This window comes from Neofelis nebulosa, chromosome X (genome assembly GCF_028018385.1).
Source record: "Neofelis nebulosa isolate mNeoNeb1 chromosome X, mNeoNeb1.pri, whole genome shotgun sequence".
Classification (NCBI taxonomy): domain Eukaryota; kingdom Metazoa; phylum Chordata; class Mammalia; order Carnivora; family Felidae; genus Neofelis; species Neofelis nebulosa.
Genome location: NC_080800.1, coordinates 25,712,185 through 25,733,112, shown reverse-complemented (window position 1 = coordinate 25,733,112; position 20,928 = coordinate 25,712,185). Strand labels below are relative to the sequence as shown.

At 36.8% G+C, this 20,928-nt stretch overlaps 1 protein-coding gene across 1 annotated transcript in view; it reads right to left on the bottom strand.

Moving 5' to 3' along the window:
• Window positions 1-20,928, bottom strand: part of IL1RAPL1 (interleukin 1 receptor accessory protein like 1) — a 1,366,342-nt gene that overhangs the window by 54,100 nt on the left and 1,291,314 nt on the right. The window contains exons 7-8 of the mRNA XM_058713829.1: window positions 3,545-3,677; window positions 1,475-1,620 (exon numbers count right to left, since the gene is read on the bottom strand). Coding sequence (XP_058569812.1) covers window positions 1,475-1,620; window positions 3,545-3,677 — 279 coding nt within the window. The remainder of the gene's footprint in view (window positions 1-1,474; window positions 1,621-3,544; window positions 3,678-20,928) is intronic.

Here is a 20,928-nt window from a genome sequence, read left to right as displayed (position 1 = left end):
CACTCCCCAAACTGGAAAGTTTTCACTTAGCATAATGTACAAAAAAACCCATATTTCTCTTGTAATATACATGAAAAATTTCTGCAGTGAAGGCATGGTTCTAAGTTTACAACGGTCTTGTTAAAAAAGAAAAAAAAAACAAAAACAACAAGCCCCAGTGGAGTTATCTGCCTCCCTGCCCAACAGCAAAGCAAGACTTAATTATGGTTGGGACCTATCTCAGGAATATGACCTTTGATTCATTTATTTTTTTGTTTGTTTTTTTAATGTTTATTCCTTTTTGAGAGAGAGCGTGTGAGCAGGGGAGGGGCGAGTAAGAGGGAGACAGAGGGTTTGTGCTGCCAGTAGAGAGCCCGATGCGGGACTTGAATTCATGAACCATGAGATCATGACCTTGAGATCATGCCCTGAGCTGAAGTCAACGCCTAACCCACAGGGCCATCCAGCGCCCCAGGAAATGTTACCTTTTAAAAGCCAATTTGAAATGACTTGATTAGCACAGGGGAGGTCATCTGCATGATAAAAAGCCCGGCCTTTCCCAGTCTTCCACCTACCTAGGGAAGCCATCCTGGCTTGAAACAGTACTTTTCTTTCTTTTATTAATAATTTCTTGCCCCACCCTCCTTCTTATAAAAGCCTTCCATTTTGTGCAGCTCCTCAGCTCTGCCCCATTCATGGGTCATTTCATAAATGAAATTTCACATTTACTCAGCTGAATTTTGTTTTTTAACAGGCTCTAATTGGAAACAATTCAATCTATATTTATGCATGTTTTAACCCTGTGACTAAGGTGTTGGGGTTGTTGCGGAATCACATTTAGTGCAGCAGATATCATACTTGATCACAACCTGTTTTACTTAAATTATTAATAGTAATAATTGAATAATTCATTAATGAGTAATTAAGGAATTCCTATTGACCCTGAGAAGATATTACACATGTGAAAGCTCTCCAATGCAGAAAACAATGTCGTGATTCTTACACCAAAGAAGGAACCTTCAAACAGAGAACATAATGTGACTTAAAATTATGCCCGTTATTTTTTTATTGGTTTGCCTCCTTGTAACAATAATAAGCAGCATTTAACTTCACTTCTCTCGTGTACAGGTTTTGCGCCAAGCAAGCTCTTCACGTTTCTTGTCTTTTTTCATCCTTAAAACACATTGAAGAGTTGCTACCATTGTTGACCATGGGCTGGCGAGGATCAGGAAACTGAGGCTTAGGGAAGTGAGATATCACCCGCAAGGTTCTAGATTTGGTGGTAAAGCCCAGCAAGGAATGGATATTTGACTCTAGATCCTGAGCTAGTCACCCTCCCACTGTGTTATCTGCCATGATGGCCCTAATGCTATTGTGATTGTTTTATTTAGGACAAACTGAGGTAGAAAAATCACACCTTTTTTCTTTTTGGTTCCAATTCTTTCCCTCTCTTTTCTAGTTTCAGGACTACTCAAGCTTAGAAGGTGACACTCACCCCGTTTGTGAAGGAGAACACTGGCATGCCGACGTCCGTTTCCATTTTCAACGTAACAGGAGTAATTTCCCAAGTCACCTTCTTCTACAGAGTCCACGATTAATGAGATGGAAACTTCCTGTTCCCCGAGATGCTCCTTGAGAATTCTAAAATATAAAGCAAAACGAAACAAAAAACCCCACACAAACATACACAAGACGTGAAAAAGAAAAAAAATTTAGATGAATCTGAATGTGCTGGGAAAATACCTACAGCATCTAGGCTTCAAATCTGGCTAGGGATTGACGCTATCTTAATTAAATTATATCATGCCCTTTTCCTCTTCACTTCTAATGAGGAAGCTTGTTTTTGGACATGCTAATGAAGTTGCAGTTAATTATCTCTCATAGCAGGACAATCACAGTGTCATGATGAAGAGGTGAGAAGGACCTTGAAGAAAAGTTTACACATTGCTCTCCCTCTAAGAAATATGATATGCTAAAGGTGAGAGAAGCAATTCTAATGTCTTATGCTGGAGGACTAATTATAGATCAGGTTAGTGTTTTTTCTTCTTTAAAGGAAGAAGAGAACATTTCTGAGCTATTTTGACATTTCGTTCGAAAGCTCCAGCCTGGCATTTTTAAAAAAATGATACATACAAGTCAATTGACGATTTTAAAAGAAATGTGAAAGTATAAACCTATAGACTAAGTATTCTGATGAAGTGTTTAATTCTGACGCTAAAATTAACGGTAAGCACTAACCTCACTTGTCAAAGATTTTCATAATCTTTCAGAGCAAATAGAAAACTTCAAAGCAAGGCTCCCTTTCCCTGCTTCCAATGTCCTCTGATCTGTTTGGTGACTCATGTCTGTACATTACTTCCTAATGTTGATTTAAAGAAAAATACCTTTCTGGAATCTTTCTTGAGCACCCGTAAAAAGAGAGAGGGGAAAAGTTAGGAGGTTTATTGTCCTTCCTTAACTTTAACATTTCAAAGTATGTGGGTAAAAGATAATAGTGAAGTTGTAAATATGAAAAATGGCAGAGGAACAGTTTAGTACATATTGGAGAATTGCCCATCTGGGCATCTCAGAACCCAACTGGAGTACAATATTCTTGTGTATTTGCTGCCGGGAAGAAGATCCCAATAGAAATAACCCTATATGACAGTTTTATATGTTTTTGTTTTCTACTGAAAAACTTTTTCACTTATACCTTTGATCAAGTTTTGAAAGTCTTTGCATTTAAGAAGAGGAAACTTGGTTTACATGCCCACATATACCCAGAAGACGCGACCTTTAGATGGGAGAGTGTTTACACATGATCAGCATTTTGACTCACTTGTAACTTAATTACTATTTATGTGCCTGCTTACTTATACCATGATTAAAAATGAGTATCTATGTCCAAGCATAATTTTAGTCATAATTGAATACTTACTTGGAAGTAAATGAACAAATAAATACTTTTAAAAAAGAGGTTTAAGCATTATGTCCTCAAAATAGATGGTATTTTTTAATGGTTATTCTTTATCATTCCCACTAGAGTAATATTTAGACCTTAAAGTCGGACTAAAAAGGACAATGAAAATATTTTGTGTATCCTTTATCATCCCTATCAAGTGTTGTAGAGCCTGCTTAATGGCTAAGATATGTAAAAAACATATAAAAGGAAATGACAAAGATTGTGTTTGGTTGAGTCAAAACTTCCTCGTGACAATTAAAAAAAGAGCTCTTACAAACAAAAGGCATAATATCATATCAATATCATATCACATCAATATCATATTCCACATTTGATGGTATTTTGGCCTGTCTCATACTCAGTATATTCTTTAGTGAAAAACTAAAGAATTTTTTTATTTCCTTTAAATTCTCTGCAAATGGCATCCATGTTCTGCAATTGGATAGTCAGTCTCGTAATAGTGTTCTGCCTCATTGTCATTAAATGTTGAGATATTTTTCTTATAATAGTAACCCCCACCCTCAAATAGCAAAAACCCATTTATTTTCCTTTAGCTCACTTTCTATTCACTAACAGAGCTAATGTTAACTTGACTGTATAAGTTCAAAGAAAAAAATATTTTACCTAATGTCACTTTCCCAAACTCGATTTTCATCCAGATCTTCAATAAACTTCTCTCCTTTCATCCAGTAAATTAAAGGACTGACATCTCCACTGTACCCAAAGAAAGCTCTGCAGGTTAGATTAGCTGAGTCGCCTGCAGAGAGAAGAGATGGAAATGTGTTATAAAACTATTTGTACACTCTTATTTTAGGCAAACTGGCAGGTAAAATTTTAATCACTTCACTGATTTAATGAAACATTAACTTAAAATGTTTTCTCAGGTATTTTTAATCTTTGTCAAATTTATAGAAAATGTGCTTTTGACAGCTTGTTTAACGAAATGGGGGTTATAAGATTTTGAAGAAGACTGGTTGGCGATTTTATAGAAGGTTCTCCCAGTTAGGCTTGCCCCATGTTTTTTATACAATTAGATTTAGGTTATGAATTGTTGAGAATGATACCAGAGAGGTGATGTGCCCTTCTCAAAGCATGGCATCAGAGGGTACATAATATTAGTAATTACAAGATTTTACAGGGCAGGTGGAAGGAGGTGGGAAATAGAAAGGAAACAAAATCTTTGAATGGGAAAGAAAAGGAACTGCAAATCCAGAATCCCCTAAAAATGTTATTAAAATATTATCACTATATATGGAATAATGTTTTAATTAAGGAAACCGACACACGCTCAGGTAGAAAAGCACATTAAAAAACAAACGAACAACTCATGAGAATAAATACTGGGGATTTTTATTACATGTAAAATCAATGATGAAACTGCAGAGATTAGTTTCTTTCAACATGCTACTCAGGAGACACCATTGTAATGATCAGTGCAGATTGGTTGACTACTTAATAAGGTAAGTGGAGGTCTCTGACTAAAAGGTGGAAGTGAATATAATGCCTGCAAAAGGAAGGTGTATTTCCAGACAGGTTATGCCATTTTGCAAATACTTGGATTTAAGGCCTTAGCCAGCATTAGAGAACCGAAATATTCCAGTACACATGAGTTAGAAGGTCCTGTTGCCTCTAAGCGGAGCCAGAAAATGCACGACAAGATAGGGATCTATAAGGGCTTATTCCAACTTCAATTGGGGCAAGGGAACTCTTAGGGTATATAGAGTGCCAAGGGCAGACTGCCACAAGATGGGCTACTTTGGCATAATGATTATTTTATTTTATTTTATTATAATTTTATTTTAGTATTTTTTTAATTTTCTTTTTTCTTAATGTTTATTATTTTTGAGAGAGAGAGAGAGAGAGAGCAAGCAGGGAAGGGGCAGAGAGAGGGAGACACAGAATTGGAAGCAGAGAGCTCTCAGCACAGAATTATTTTATTATTTTTTTAATGTTTATTTTTGAGAGCAAGCGAGCAAGAGAGAGAGAGCAAGCAGGGAAGGGACAGAGAGAGAGGCAGACACATACTCTGAAGCAGGCTCCAGGCTCCAAGCTGTCAGCACAGAGCCCTATGTGGGGCTTGAACCCACCAGCCATGAGATCATGACCTGAGCCGAAGTTGGAAGCTCAACCAACTGAGCCACCCAGGCACCCCAGCATACTGGTTATTTTAAATAAAAGTTACTTAAGAGACAGACTGTACAAGAAACACATCCAGACAGTCTTCTGTCTCCCTGAAAGCAGGAAATAAATATCCCATGTGAAAGGTATTCTCCCTGTACCAAAAGGAAAAAAGACATCCTTATCACCAGACAAAGGGAATTCAGAGCTGAGAAGGCTGAGAAAACAATCCTTGTTGTTTTTACCAATGTACAACTGCAGTCCAAATTCTGTTTGGAATTCTTTACTAATGGAAACTCTCAAAGTTTTTTTGGTCCTGTCCATTCCTCAGAGATTTATTGCCTCTTTGTCTGAAAAGTAAAAAACAAACAAACAAACCAAAACCCAAACCAAAAAAACAACTGCCTGCCTTAGTCATTTCTTTAGGAATCAATTTCATTATTGGGCCTTTGTGTGCACATAATAAAACTTTGACTTTTTTCTCCTGTAAATCTGTCTCACATCAATTCTTAGTCCAGCTGGAAGAGCTTGAATGGTAAAGGAAGAATTTTTCCTTCCCCTTAGGTATTACAAGAAGGGCTGAAAACTAGGCCCCAGCAACACATTAGTTGGCATCTGAAGCAAGCAAACTTTCTCGTCTTCATAAATTTTTGAGAAGATTCTAAAGGATCCTGACAACTAAATGCCTTTAAAGTGCAAGGAAGGAGGATCCTAAAGACTGGAAACCTCAGAGTTATGAGTTAATAGTGAACATAGCCGGAAATTGTGCTTATGAGTGATTGCTTGAGTATACCTACTTGCAAATGACATATTTGATAAAGGGTTAGTATCCAAAATATATAAAGAACTTATAAAACTCAACACCCCCCAAAACAAATAATCCAATTAAAGAATGGACAGAAGACATGGATAGACATTTTTCCAAAGAAGACAGACAGATGGCCAACAGACAGATGAAAGGATGCTCAACATCACTCATCATCAGGGAATACAAATCAAAACTACAACGAGATATCACCTCACACCTGTCAGAATGGCTAAAATTAACAACACAAGAAACAACAGGTGTTGGCAAGGATGTGGAAAAAGAGGAACTCTCTTGCACTGTTGGTGGGAATGCAAACTGGTGCAGGCACTCTGGAAAACAATACGGAGGTTCTTCAAAAAGTTAAAATGGAACTATCAGCAATTGTACTACTAGATATTTCCCCAATGAATAAAACAAATATTAATTCGAAGGGATACATGCACCCTGATATGTGTGTGTGTTTGTGTGTGTGTGTGTATACACACACATATATGTATATATGTACACATACACACACACTGGAATATTACTCATCCATAGAAAGAATGAACTCTTGCCATTTACAATGACATGGATGGAGCTAGAGAGTATTATGCTAAATGAAATAAGTCAGTCAGAAAAAGACAACTACCATATGATTTCACTCATATGAGAGAGAGAGATTGGGAAGTTGCCAGCTGCTTCTGAATGCAATCGGGATAGAGTCAACCTGAGCAGAGCTCTGTTCTGTGAAGAGATTTTTGAGTGGTTTCTCTTAATTATACCTACTCGTGTGGCTGAACAAAAGGCACCATACCCCTTCTCATGCATAGCTACGCTAGGAGGAAAGGACAGCAAGAGTGACCCTGGCAAATCAGTCTGGAAGGAAGGGCCAGCTGAAGTCTGGCTCACACCTGAGACTACCCAATTGCCTACGGGTTGGGGAGGAAAACTGTGTCCACCCAGTAAGTACTTTTCTTTTGAGAAATGACAACTAATCACATGAGTGCCAGAGAACTGTGACTTTGGATCCCAAGTATGTATTACCTGTGCGTGAAAGCATGATTAAAGGACTACTGTCCCTCCCTGTTATGTTGAATAAGAACCAAGAGATGATGGAAATTCATGGGTCAGGGTGGGATCTAGGGAGAGATGATGCACTTCTACCCAAAAGGGCAGAAAGAAATTTAGAAGGGCAGATAGAAAAATAGAAATTAGGAGATTTAGGGAATTATGTAGTTAGGAAATAGGAATTAAGAAATTCAAAACAATCCGACCGTGTTTACACCTTGGGCAGATGAAGCAGGACACGTCAGTTATGTGACAGGTTTTTAGCATGTGAATTTTAGAAGCCGTCCATCCATGATTCATTTCACATTCTCATGCTTTTTAATGTTATATTCTTTGCTTTAAATTTTCTTCATTTCCACTTCTTCCGAAAGAATGACTTGGCTTTTCTAGAAATAGTCTTTCTGTCTTTTCTTCTCCCATAGCCCTTGGGACATATGTCTGTACTTTATCATAACATATTCCTTACAATACTTGGTTTGTTTGCATGTCTAACCCAGAGGCAGAAATTATATGTGCATTTACCTTTGCACATCACTAGGACCCATTACAGTGTCTTGAATGTGTTAGGAACTCAATACATAATTTCAAATGAATAACCTGCTTAATATCTCTTGTACTTGCATTTCCCCTTGGTTCCTTGTTTTCAAAGCTTCATTTATTAAAGGTTACGTGTCTACAGCCTATCTCAAAAGGCCAAGTCTATCTTATAAACCAGTCTTCAACATTGCAAATGCAGAACCTCCTCATTCAGATGTTATTTCACTTGTGGGCTGGAGCCGGTTCATACCAGTAGGAGTCAATGAGTACAATTTTCAGAAATTCTTGTAAGCAGGTTGTTAAACACAGTCGTTATTAAAAAATCAATTACAATTAAATATACTGTATTAAAAACAAAGGTATTAGACATTTAAAGCTCAAAAATTCCAAATTACTTGGCTAGATTCTTCATCGACAGTATCTGTATGGCATAAATATTATCTTTCCCCAACTGCACATTTAGTGATCTTATGTTGGTAGCTTGCAATCATGAGCCATGGTGGGAGTATATACCCCAGAAGTTGCCAAATTCTACAATTCAGGTTATGATTTATTGTTTTTGTTGTCTGTCTATACTTGAGGCAACATGGAGAAAATGTTATTAATGTAGATTAAACTTCACAGTGTCAGGCCTACAGCTGTTATATTGGTAAAAGCACAAACATAAAAATATTCCTCTCATCTTCAAAAACTATGATTTGATTCAGTAAAGAAGTTGCTTACATCAATGATAAACAAATACAGTTCTGACATATATCTCCAGTGTCTCACTCTTATTTGCCAATGCAAATTAAAGGGTCAAGACCACTTAGATGTCAGAATTACACTTGGAGAACCAATGGTTAAGCATTTACCGGCACACCACTCTCTTTAAAACTGTTCTCTCAAAGAAATTGCACACATGTAAGAATAATAATTCACATATCGATTTACCCATGTAAATCGTTTTTAGTATACTCACAGAACCAGGAACACAATCAACTCTAGGAAACTTTCATCCGTCAAAGAAATGTTGACCCAATTGGTCACTAGTCATTTCCTCCCAATCCTCCCCAGCCTTCAACGACCACTAATCTACTTCTAATTTCTGCCTCTCTGGATTTGCCTATTTTGGACATCTTGTATAGGTGGAATCATACAGTACGTAGCCTTTTGTGCCTGGCTTCTCATGCTCAGCTTAATATTTTCAAGGTTCATCCATGTTACAGCATTTATCAGTATGTCATTCCTCTTTGTGGCTAAATAATATTCCATTGAATGGGTGTACCATGTTTGGTTATCCATTCGTTAGTTGATGGATATTTGAGTTGTTTCCACTCTTTGGCTATAAATAATAATGTTGCTTTGAACACTCCTGTACAAATTTTTGTGTGGACATAAATGGTTTCATTTCTCTTGAGTGGAATCTAAAAGTAGAACTTATATCTAAAAGTCAAATTTCTGGGTCATAAGATAATTCTATGTTTAAATCTTTGACGAATTGCCAACCTGTGGATTTCCAAAGTGGTTATTCCATTGTATATTCTGACCAGCAATGTACGAATGAGGGTATCAATTTACCCATATACTTACCAAAACTTATATCTATCTTGTAGATTATAGCCATTCTAGTGAGTGTGAAGTATCATCTTTTTGTGGTTCTTACCGTTCATATTAAACCAAAAATTTTTGTTACATATTATTAATACTCAATGTTGTTCAAAATATAAAAACAATATCAGGATAAAAGGGCTTTTATTAGACCACAGAATGTAATTGTCAACATCATGCCTAAAATGCTTATTTCTCCACCGTTGTGTTGTAGATCCTCTGATGGATTTATAATTTTAGATGAGATTTCATACCAACAGAATAAGTTATCAAAGGCTTACGCTCTTTAAGAAAAACTACAAAGAGTTATTTCCAAATGTTTAAAAGTAGACAAATATTAAACAAGAAGTTAATATAAATGGGGCCCACAGGATTATCTCCTTTAAATTCAATACAGGAACACCTATCCGCATCATTTTTATATGAAAATTTCTTTGTAGTTCTGCTACAACAAGACATAAGCAAAAAACAACTGTAAGGTGCTTTAAAAGGATGATAAAACTATTATTTGAATACAATAAAATTGCACACTTAACCAACTTAAAAGACCTGCTATTTTTACTTTCTTTGAAGAGTTCTTTCTTTCAACTGTCCAAATATAAGAAATACGTAACAATCTCAGGGCGCCTAGGTGGCCCAGTTGGTTAAGTGTCTGACTTTTATTTTTATTTTTATTTTTTTTTTTAAAGCTTTTATTTATTTATTTATTTATTTATTTATTTATTTATTTATTTTTGGGACAGAGAGAGACAGAGCATGAACGGGGGAGGGGCAGAGAGAGAGGGAGACACAGAATCGGAAACAGGCTCCAGGCTCCGAGCCATCAGCCCAGAGCCTGACGCGGGGCTCGAACTCACGGACCGTGAGATCGTGACCTGGCTGAAGTCGGACGCTTAACCGACTGCGCCACCCAGGCGCCCCAAGTGTCTGACTTTTGATTTCAGCTCAGGTCATGACCTCACAGTTCGTGGGTTCAACCTCTGTGTTGGTCTCCACACTGACAGCGTGCAGCCTGCTTGGGATTCTCTCTTTCCCCTCTCTCTCTCTCACTCTCTCTCTCCCTTCCCTGCTCATGTGTGTGCATGCACGTTCTCTCTCAAAATAAATAAATGAACTTAAAAAAAGAAATATATAATAGTCTCTTACCAACAAAGTGTCAAAGTTTGGCCTTTTGATATAACAGACTTTTGTATTTGTATTACAAAATGTAAACATTTGTACATTTTGAGTTGTTCTATATGCAATTTGAGTTATTCTAAACAGAATCATATAAAAAATATACCCATATCTTGTCAAAAATATGACTCATCATCCCTATAGAACAAATGGAGTGTATGTGGTAATGCTTAATGAGAGGGCTATCCACCCTCTTAATATATTTGGATGGAATTTCACATCCAGAAAAAATGCCCTGAAGAAACTCAAGAGCCAGAACATGCAAAATAAAAACAACAGAGAATGCAGACTTAAAGAGCATTAATTCTAAAATTATTAAAAGCTTGCTTATAAAATTTTAAAATGAGACACAGTCTGCCTAATATGAGATTGTAGGACATTCTACCTCAGCACATTGGGACCCTGCGGCAATGAACAAGTGAAGAAGGCAATTCAGGAGAAACAAGTTTTCCTTAATGGGGTAGATTTGGAAGCCTGACATATTTGAGTTTTTTTTAAAGTATATGATTTATAGCAAATTAATGCACTTTTATTTTAGCTAGTTAATGTGCTTTTAAATTATTTTTTCTTTAATCTTATTCTCTAGGAGTCGCTGGTTTTTATCATACTTTTGTCAGCCTTAAGAGGAAAACCTTATGGTTATCCATGGTCTATGATATCTAAAAATCAACATCATACTAATTTCCATAGTAACCAAAAAGAAAATAATAAAAATCTTATTTACATGAGAACTAAACAACAAATCATAACGAGAGATGGTTGTGGATAAACCACAAAATCATATCAAGTCAGTTTAAAAGTTTTATGAAATACACACACACACACACACACACACATATATATGTATCATTTGTACATTTTTGGTTGGAAAAAGTAAATATTTTTGAAGTTTATTCTCAAGCTACATTTTAAAATCTATTTACTCATTTTAAGAGAGAGAAGGAGAGTGCAGAGGGAGGGGGGAGAGAGAGAGAGCGGATGACAGAGAATCCCAAGCAGGCTCTGCATTGCCGGGTCAGAGCCTGACTTGGGGCTCGAACTCACTGACTGTGAGATCATGACACATACCATGGGACTGTAACCAGAGCTGAAACCAAGAGTTGGACGCACAAACGACTGAGTCACTTAGGTGCCCTGACAAGCTGTATTTTAGATTTAATGTTAATGCTAAAAAAAAAAAAATCTAATAAGTTGTAGAATTCAGCAAAATTAATCTGTATTCATCTAGAAATTTAAGTAGATAGCTATTGTCAATAACTATCCTTACAAAAAAGTATAATGATAAGTAACAGGGGACAGACAGCATGTGGATGGTCCAAAGAAAGAGCAACATGTATTGACTTTTATATATTTTCTTAAATAAAAAATTGGATATATTTAAGGTGTACAGCATGATTTTATACACAAACATTCACACACATATAGTGAGATGATTACTACAGTCAAGATAATGAAGATATCATCTCCTCACATAGTTAATTTTCTATTTTTTGGGATGAGAACCCCTAGCATCTACTCTCTTAGTGAATGTCCAGCATTCAGTACAGTATTTTTAACTATAGTCATCATCCTGTACATTAGATCTCTAGACTTGTTCATCTTACATAACTGCAACTTTGTCCCTTTTGACCATCTCCCCCCCCCCCCATAACCACTGTTCTACTCTCTCCTTTTATGTACATGTTTTTTTAGATTCCACATATAAGTGCGATCATGCAGTTTTTTTCTTCTCTGTCTGGCTTATTTCACTTAATGTCTTCCAGGCTCATCCATGTGGTTGTGCAAATGGCGGGATCTCCTTTTTTTTTTAATGTTTATTCATTAATTTTGAGACAGAGAAGAGTACACAAGCAGGAAAGGGGCACAGAGAAGGTGAGACAGAATCCCAAGCAGGCTCTGCACCATCAGAGCAGAATCTGATGGGGGGCTCAAATTCACAAATCATGAGATCATGACCTGAGCTGAGATCAAGAGTCGGACGTCTGACTGAGCCACCCAGGGGCCCCAGGATCTCCTTTTTAAGGCTGAATAAATTTCACCTCACATATATATATTCTCACAATTGCTCAATCCATTCATCCATCAATGGGCAATTAAGCTATTTCCAATCTTGACTATTGTGAATGGCTAATAGTTATGTGAAAAGGCACTCAACATCACGAATCATCAGGGAAATGCAAATCCAAACCACAATGTGGGGTGCCCAGATGGCTTAGTCATGATCTCAGGATCCTGCAAATCCCACCTCTGGCTCCGTGCTGACAGCACAGAGCCTGCTTGGGATTCTTTCTCTCCCTCTCTCCCTCTGCCCCTTCCTTGCCCTCTCTCTTTCTCTCAAAAATAAACGAACTTAAACAAAAAAACAAAACACAATGAGATCTTAGCCCATACCTTTTAGGATGGCTATTATAAAAAAAATTAAAAGGTAAAAAATGTTGACAAGAATGTGGAGAAAAGAGAATCCTTTACACTGTTGGGGGAAATGTAAATTGGTACAGACATTACAGAAAAAAAAAGTATGCAGTTTCTTCAAAAAATCAAAAATAGAACTACCATCTCATCCAGCAATCTCTCTTCTGGGTACATTCCTGAAGGAAATGAAATAACTACCTTGAAGAGATATCTGTACTCTCGTGTTTATTGCAAAATGTACTTAAAAACAACAATAAAAATAACATGATTTTTGGCCCTCTGGCAGAGATATGGCTCTTTGGAATCAATTGTAATGCTCAGAAAGGGTACTGGACCTAACTACAGGCAATGAGTTTTCAGAATTGAATTATAATTGGGAAACACAAATTAATTTCACAGGACACAACAAAAAATTGGGATTTGTTAAATATTATTATAAGAAAGATAAACTAGGAGATTATTGTTTTATAAATCTTGGAGGAAAAATCATTTTAGAATTAGTCTAGAAACTACCAGAAAGTTCAAGATTGACATATTTGAATATATAATTAGTAAAATTTTAGTAGAATGGAAAATAATACAAAGAAAACGAAGACAACAGAGAATGATTATAAATTTTTCTTTATTGTATTTGTTATCTAATGTATGTCTGAGTATGTTTTCAATTAAAAACAAAGAGCAATAAAGAACTTTTAGCACAGTGCCGAAAAGGTCATTAATAGATTAATATTCCAGATATTCAACTTGAAAACTATCACAGCCAGATTTAAAAAAAATTAAGTTTATTTATTTTTTTAGTGATTTCTACACCCAACATAGGGCTCAAACTCATGACCCTGAGATCAAAAGTTACATGCATTTCCGACTGAGCCAGCCAGTCCCCTCAGCCAGATTTTGATAGCAACTTGAGGAAAGATTATTAGTATTGCAAGTCCTAATGCTACCATTAACCTTGTTTATTTTTGTAATTTTCCATTAACTTTCATGCCATACTTGTTATACTCCCATATCTTCAACAGTATCAGTTAGTTTAGACAAATATGGCTTCAGACTTGACTTTTTTTGCTTACTTTACTTAAGCCAGTGAATCTCAAACTTACTGCCAAAAATCTGACCCATCCCCAACCAGGTATTGACTCAGCAAGGGTGGAGGGTTACAAGGATTTTCATTTTTAATAAGTACTCCCAGGTGATTCTCTTGTGAGCGGTGACAGTTAACTGTCTGGAACAATTTCTTCTTACCTTGGACTTTGTTTAAAGTGGAATTGGGGCTCAGAAAAGAAACCAGATTGAAAAACATTTAGGCAGGGCCCTCAGGCAGGAAGCAGGGACAGGGAGGCTGGGGAAGAGGAAATAGGGTTCATAATAATGACAGTGGTGGGTAGAGAGGTAGCAGTGTAGGCAGAGATGTCTGACTGGGTCCCTGATAACCTAATCCAAGCCACCGAAATACAGTCTCCTTCCTAAGGAATGTAGGAAAGAAAAATTGTGTTTCCGTGGAAAATTACTCATTTATCTACTGCACACCTTTCTGAGTTATCAGATGCCAGCTCTTCACTGCCTTTAGCTATTTTTCGACTCTGTAAATTGTAAGTAACTGATATGTAAATTCTCTCAGGTCTGGTAGTGATTTAATTGACTTCATTTTCCCTCTGCTCTCTTAGCTCCTTCCCACCCCCAACCCAGAGAAAAATCAATTTTGTCTCGAGTTGGAATTTATGTCAACATTCCTTTACTCTGCATGAATCTGCTATTTTGACTTTACCTTGGGGCCGGTCATAACATCTGCCTGATTTCTTCATATCATACAAGCAAAATTTCTTTAACGTGTATTCATTCTTATATCTGTACGAAGGTCATGATTGTAAATTTTTCTGGAAGTTATCTGTTAACAGGAATACAATGCTTGCCTCATTGCTTATCACTGCCATTGAAATAATCAACATATTGTACTTACATATACATGATCTGTCTCTGACATTTGTTTGATTCCCGAAAGATTTTATGGGCATTCTCCTTATTCTTTTTTTCAAATATAACAATCGGCCACAGAATTTTATTTTTACTCTGCTGAAGTTCGGACTATTTAACTTGTTACCAAGAGAAACTCCATCTTTTCTGTCGTGTGCTCGGTAATTTGCTGCAACATGAAATTTCTGATAAGACAATCCTAGCCTGTGATTCAGAGTCGAGAACCACAGCTCTTCCTCATCCTCAACCACTTAGATATTGAAAAAACACCTTCAGTCTCTTCTCTGAAAGCCAAGTGATTGCGCTAATACTATTTACTACACTTCACCAGAAACACAGGAAATTAGCATCAGAATTCCACAAGTCACAGAGAAGGGAGAGACACATTAATTGAATTGTCCTTTCCATTTTGCTTCTTTGTTTTCCTTCAAATAATAGCAGAAAACTTTAACCTGTGGCGTGGGGAGCGAAACGCATCAAATGTATCCGGCAGCCAAGGCCGGAATCCTGAAGATAAAGGTATTCTTGCGGTCTCAAGGTGATACCGGTAGAAGCTACAGTAAAATGCACTAAATGCTTCTGCTGCCTTTTTGGTCGAAAGGTGCCCTGTCAGCTCAATCTTACCCGGTTCAGAAGGAAGCATTCGAAAATTGATCGTGAAAAATCGTTTGCTATCTAACATAAGAACAATGCTTGTCATATGGCAGGCTTTCAAGTAGGCCAATGTGAGGAGGCCTGAGAGGAAAAATAATATGTTTTCCCTTCAACCAGGGGATTCTAATCGGCAGCAGGGACACTTGTTATTTAGGGCAACCTTCTAATTTGTATCCTCTGACCATTTCTAACGCTGCTGAGATCAGAGATTCTCTCTCCACTAGAGGACACTCTCTAACACTGGGAAAAAAACCCCAAACCCCAAAACCTCACCTTTTTAATTAAAAGAAAAATTCTTCTCTAATTAAAAAGCATCAATATCCAGAGGTCTTACTCAGAATCAGGCAATAGTGAGCATTTTGTTCTTTTTTTTTTTCTTTGCCATGTGTCAAACACCATTTATTTTCTCATTTAATCATCAACACATCTTGATTCCCAGGAAATTAATATATCCTGGCTTAGTTGAGAATGAACTGGTCAAGGTCTCCCATATGGACAGAAAATTCTGTAGAGAGGAATAAGAAATTTAGCCAGTGGATTCTCAAATTTTCTGGGAGGTGCATATAACATAATCAGATACTCTTTTATACTTTATGTACATATTTTATATACATAAAGTTGTGATTTGTAAGGGGGGGTTGTTTGTTTTTGTTTGTCCGTTGTTCCTTTTTCTGGTAAACAAAATCCCCAATTCCATCCTCCTCATGTAAGAGAACTGCTTTCCTAAGTGTCAGCCAATTATAGTACCCTATCCTCTTGGGTATAGTGATTGACATCAGTGTGTAGCCAGTGGTTGGCTACAGGGGTTGACATATGACCCAAATGGCACCAATGATAATTCCTCCCTCTTTCAACAGGAGGGACAAGACCATTCTTTTAAAAAATCCAGGTAAAACTGGTATATGACATTATATAAGTTTCAGGTGTACATTCAAATTGGACATCTGTATACACTATAAAGCGATCATCACTGAAAGTCTAGTTACCATCCATCACTATACGATGAATATCCATCACGCATTTAGCTCTCCCACAACCTCCGTCCCCTCTTATGACCACAATTTTTTCTCTGTCTCTATAAGTTTGTTTGTTTTATTTGTTCATTTGCTTTGCCTTTTTTGATTTCACATATGAGTAAAGTGATACAGTATTTGTCTTTCTCCATCTGACTTAATTCACCTAGCATAATACCCTCAAGTTCCATCCAAGTTGTTACAAATGGCAGGATTTCATTCTTCTTTATAGCTGTGTAGCATTATATATACATAGCATTACATATACATACATATATATATATATATATATACACACACACACACACACATATAGCATTATATATATATGTAGCATTATATATAGATATATCTATCTCTATCGATAGAGATATATATATAATATATAAGTATATATATATAAGTATATATATAAAATCTACTGATGGGCACTCAATCTTCTTAAATTTACTGAGAATTGTTTTGTGGCCTAACCTGTGATGTATCCTGGAGAAGGTTCCATGTGCACTTGAGAAGAATGCATATTCTGCTGTTTTTAGATGGAATGTTGTATCTATGAAGTCCATGTGATCTAACGTGTTGTTTAAAGCCAACATTACCTTATTGATTTTATGTCTAAATGATCTAACCAATGATATGATGGAAGCAGGGTGTTAAAGTCCCCTATTATTGTATTGATGTCAATATCTCCCATTAGGTACATTAATATTTGCTTTATATATTTTGGTGCTTTCATGTGGGTGCATATATATTTATAAACCTTATCTTCTCTTGCTAGATGGACCCCTTTATCATTATGTAACGACTTTGTTTTTTTTTTATTAGTCTTTGTTTTAAAGTCTATTTTGTCTGATATGAGTATATCTACACCACTTTTCTTTAAAAAAATTTTTTTAAATGTTTATTTATGTTTGAGAGAGAGAGAGACAGTGAGCAGGGGATGGGCAGACAGAGAGGGAGACACAGAATATGAAGCAGGCTCCGGGCTCCAAGCCATCAGCACAGAGCCCGATGTGGGGCTTGAACTCACAAACCGTGAGACCATGACCTGAGCTGAAGTCAGACGCTTAACCGACTGAGCCACCCAGGTGCCCCTACACCATTTTCCTTTTTGTTTCCATTTGCATGTAATATCGTTTTCCATCCCTTCCATATCTTCACTTTCAGTCTGTGTATGTCCTTTCATAGTAAGTCTCACATAGGCAACATGTAGATGGATCTTGTTTTTTAAATTCATTTAGCCACTCATGTCTTTCGATTGGAGAAGTTAGTCCATTTACTTTTAAAGTCATTACTTATAAGGTATGTACTTATTGCCATTTGGTTCATTTTTGTTCATTTGGTTGTTTTCAACAACCTCTGTTCTTTTCTTTTCCTCTTTCTCTCTCCTCTTAGGGTGTGATAGCTTTCTTTAGTGTTACATTTTGTTTCCTTTTTTATTTTCTTTTGTGCTTTTACTGTAAGTTTTTGCTTTGTGGTTAACATAACATTTGTGCATAACATCCTCGGTGTATAATGGGTGGTTTTAAGTTGATAGGAAGTTAAATTTGAACACATTCCAAAACTTACATTTTTACTCTCCACCTTTTGCTTCTTTTTATTTTATGCATCCCTGAATTAACTTTTGTAGTTTTAGTTACTTTTACTATTTTTGTCTTTTAAGGCTCATACTTGCTTTAGAAGTCATTGATCCACTTTCTATAATATGTATTTACCTTTTCCAGTGAGAGTTTTATATTTGTACTGTTTCTTGTTCTTAGTGCCATTTCTTTTCAGCTTAAAGAAGTTCCTTTTACATTTTTTATAAGGCCAGTTTAGTGGTGATGAAGTTCTTTAGTTTTTGTTTATCTGGAAAACTCTTAATTTCCCCTTCAATTCTGAATGATAACCTTTCTGGGTAGAGAATTCTTGGTTGAAGGTTTTTTTCCTTTCAGCACTTTGAATATTTCATGCCACTCTTTTCATGCCTTCAAAGTTTCTGCTGAAAAAATCCGCTGATAGCCTAATGGGCTTTCCTTTGTATGTAATAATTTGTTCTTGTGCTGTTTTTAAAATATTCTCTTTATCTTTAGCATTTTAATTATACTGTGTCTTGGTGTGGATCTCTTTGCATTTGCCTTTTTTGGAACTCTCTGGGCTTCCTGGACCTGGACATCTCTATCCTTCCCCAGATGAGGGAAATTTTCAGCCATTATTTCCTCAAATAAGTTTTCTGGCCCTTTCTCTTTCTTTTCTCCTTCTGGGATACCTAAATGTGAATATTATTCTGCTTGATGTTTCCTCAAAAGTCCCCTTAAGGCTTCTTCACTTTTTAAAATTATTTTTTGTTTTTCTGCTCTGTCGAGTGAGTTCCATTGTTTTGTCTTCCAGCTTGATGATCCATTCTTCTGTTTCATCCAGTCTACTGTTGAACTCCCCTAGTGCGATTTTCACTTCAGTTATTGTATTATTCAGTTCTGTAACTTCTGTTTGGTACTTTATTATATTTTCTATCTCTGTTGAAGTTCTGACTGTGTTCATCTACTCTCCCGAATTTGGTGACCATTTTTTGAGCATTACTTTGAACTCTTTATCAGGTAGATTGCTTATCTGTGTTTCATTTAGGTCTTTTTCTTTGATTTTCTCTTGATCTTTCATTTGGAGCATATTCCTCTGTCTCCTCATTTTGCCTCTGTCTCTGTTTGTTTCTATGTATTATTGTAAATCAGCTAACTCTGCCAGCCTTGAAGGAATGTTCTTGTGTAGAAGATGTCCCACGGCTCAAAAGTGCTACCCTCCCTCGCCACCACAGCCAGGCACTCAAGGGGTGTCCCCTGTTTGAGCTGCATGTGCCCACCTGCTATGGTGAAGCCATGGCTGTGGTGCAGGGGTGAATGGGGCTCTGGCCCAGCCCAGATAACACACAGCTGTGATTCGGGGGTGGGCAGGGCCCTCAGTGGGTCTCAGTGGCCCTTTGGTGCCAACAAGTCAGTGGGGAGAGTTCCAAAATGACACCCGCTAGCACCAGCATTATCAAGTTAGAATGAATTCAGAAAAATGATGCCCAGTGATCTAAAATGTCACTTGCTATTGTCTCGGTCTCTTGAGAGAATGCCATAAAATTTCTGTCTCCCTGGCAGATAGTTTAAGATTAGTAAGTGGGTCTTCTTCACATATGGTCTAGGTGCTTTGCAAGCTCGTGTTTTGACCTGGGTCCCTTGGCAAGTGAGTCTGTGTGTGAGCCCCTCAAGAGCAGATTTGCTCCTCTCTACAGTTCTATGATTCTCCTGCATATAATCCCCATTGTTTTTCAAAGCCAGGTGTTTCGGTGGCTCATCTCTTCTGTGCAGTATCTCTAAGTTGGGGTGTTTGATGTAGAGCACACACTGCTTGCTTCTCAGGGGAAAAGTTCCATATTTTTGAGATCTCTCCTGATTGTGGATTGCCATGCCTGGGGTGGGTGCTTTTTGGTGAAATCCAGTCTTTGCCTTTCTTACCTGTTTTGATGCTGATCTTTTTTATCTTTTGTTATGGATGCTCTGTTTGTAAAGTTTTCAGGTCTTTTTTTTTGGAGGAAATTATTTCATGTGTACTTGTAAATTTTTTGTATCCATGGGAGAAGGTGAGTTCGGGATCTTCTTTGCCACCACCTTGAACCCTCTCCTCAAGAGCATTCTGTTCTTAAATAAGATGTTGAATAGTAGGGTGATTTTAATTTCATTTGCACCAGTAATCATGCATATTAAAATTATTGCATGATCATGGTAAAGATAAATGTTTTGCCAGATTCTCCATTTACGATAAAAGCAAAGCAGTTTACAGAACATATTTATCTTTTGTCATTGGTCACACTGAATGGCTCCTCTTCTGGAAAGCTGTATTCAGAAATGAAGAATCTCCCCCGCCAACCACCACTACCACACACACACACACACACACACACAGACAAATAAAGAAAGTTCCCTTGGAACTTCCTCAAGATGCTTTACCCAAATAAGTATCGACACCTATGGTACATAATAATTGCCAGTATCTAACGATCTAACTAGATTGTTCTCCGGAAATCAGAGATTTCTCCAAGGATTCCAAAAGAAAGGAAAGAAGTGCAAGAGATAGATTATATCGAGCTCATGGATGAGGATGTTATTCGTGCAAGATGTAACAATGTCTACTCAAATGTCAAGAGAGCAAAATCACAGAAAAACTAGTCAGACACTTTTAAATTTGCTAACCACATTTTAGCTGTATCGTCAGATTTCTTGATGAACATTTATTTTCTACTATCTTACAGCATATTTCTGTAGCTTTTCAGAACAAAGCAACTTATTTGGTGGGGAATAGATTACAAGAGGATCTAAGTAGCCACAAACAATTTGAAACTCACAAAATGTTACCAATTATTACTATTACTAGTATTACTATTATTATGGGACTTAAACTTTTCTATAAGTAATGACTTGCAGTTCATGCATCCATTTAGACCAAATTACTGTCTTCAGGAACCTGAGGGCTGCATATAGGGATTTGTATAAATTGATGAGGATATTTCCCAAACTAATAAGATGAAGAGAGACAGTGGCAAAACCCTTCCAGTATGATGGGAAAATCTCATGCATTTGAAAGGAAAAGGTGTACAAATGGGAATATTATTACTGCATTGTGTTTTGATAGTTCAAAGATGCTTGTAAGGACTCAAATTG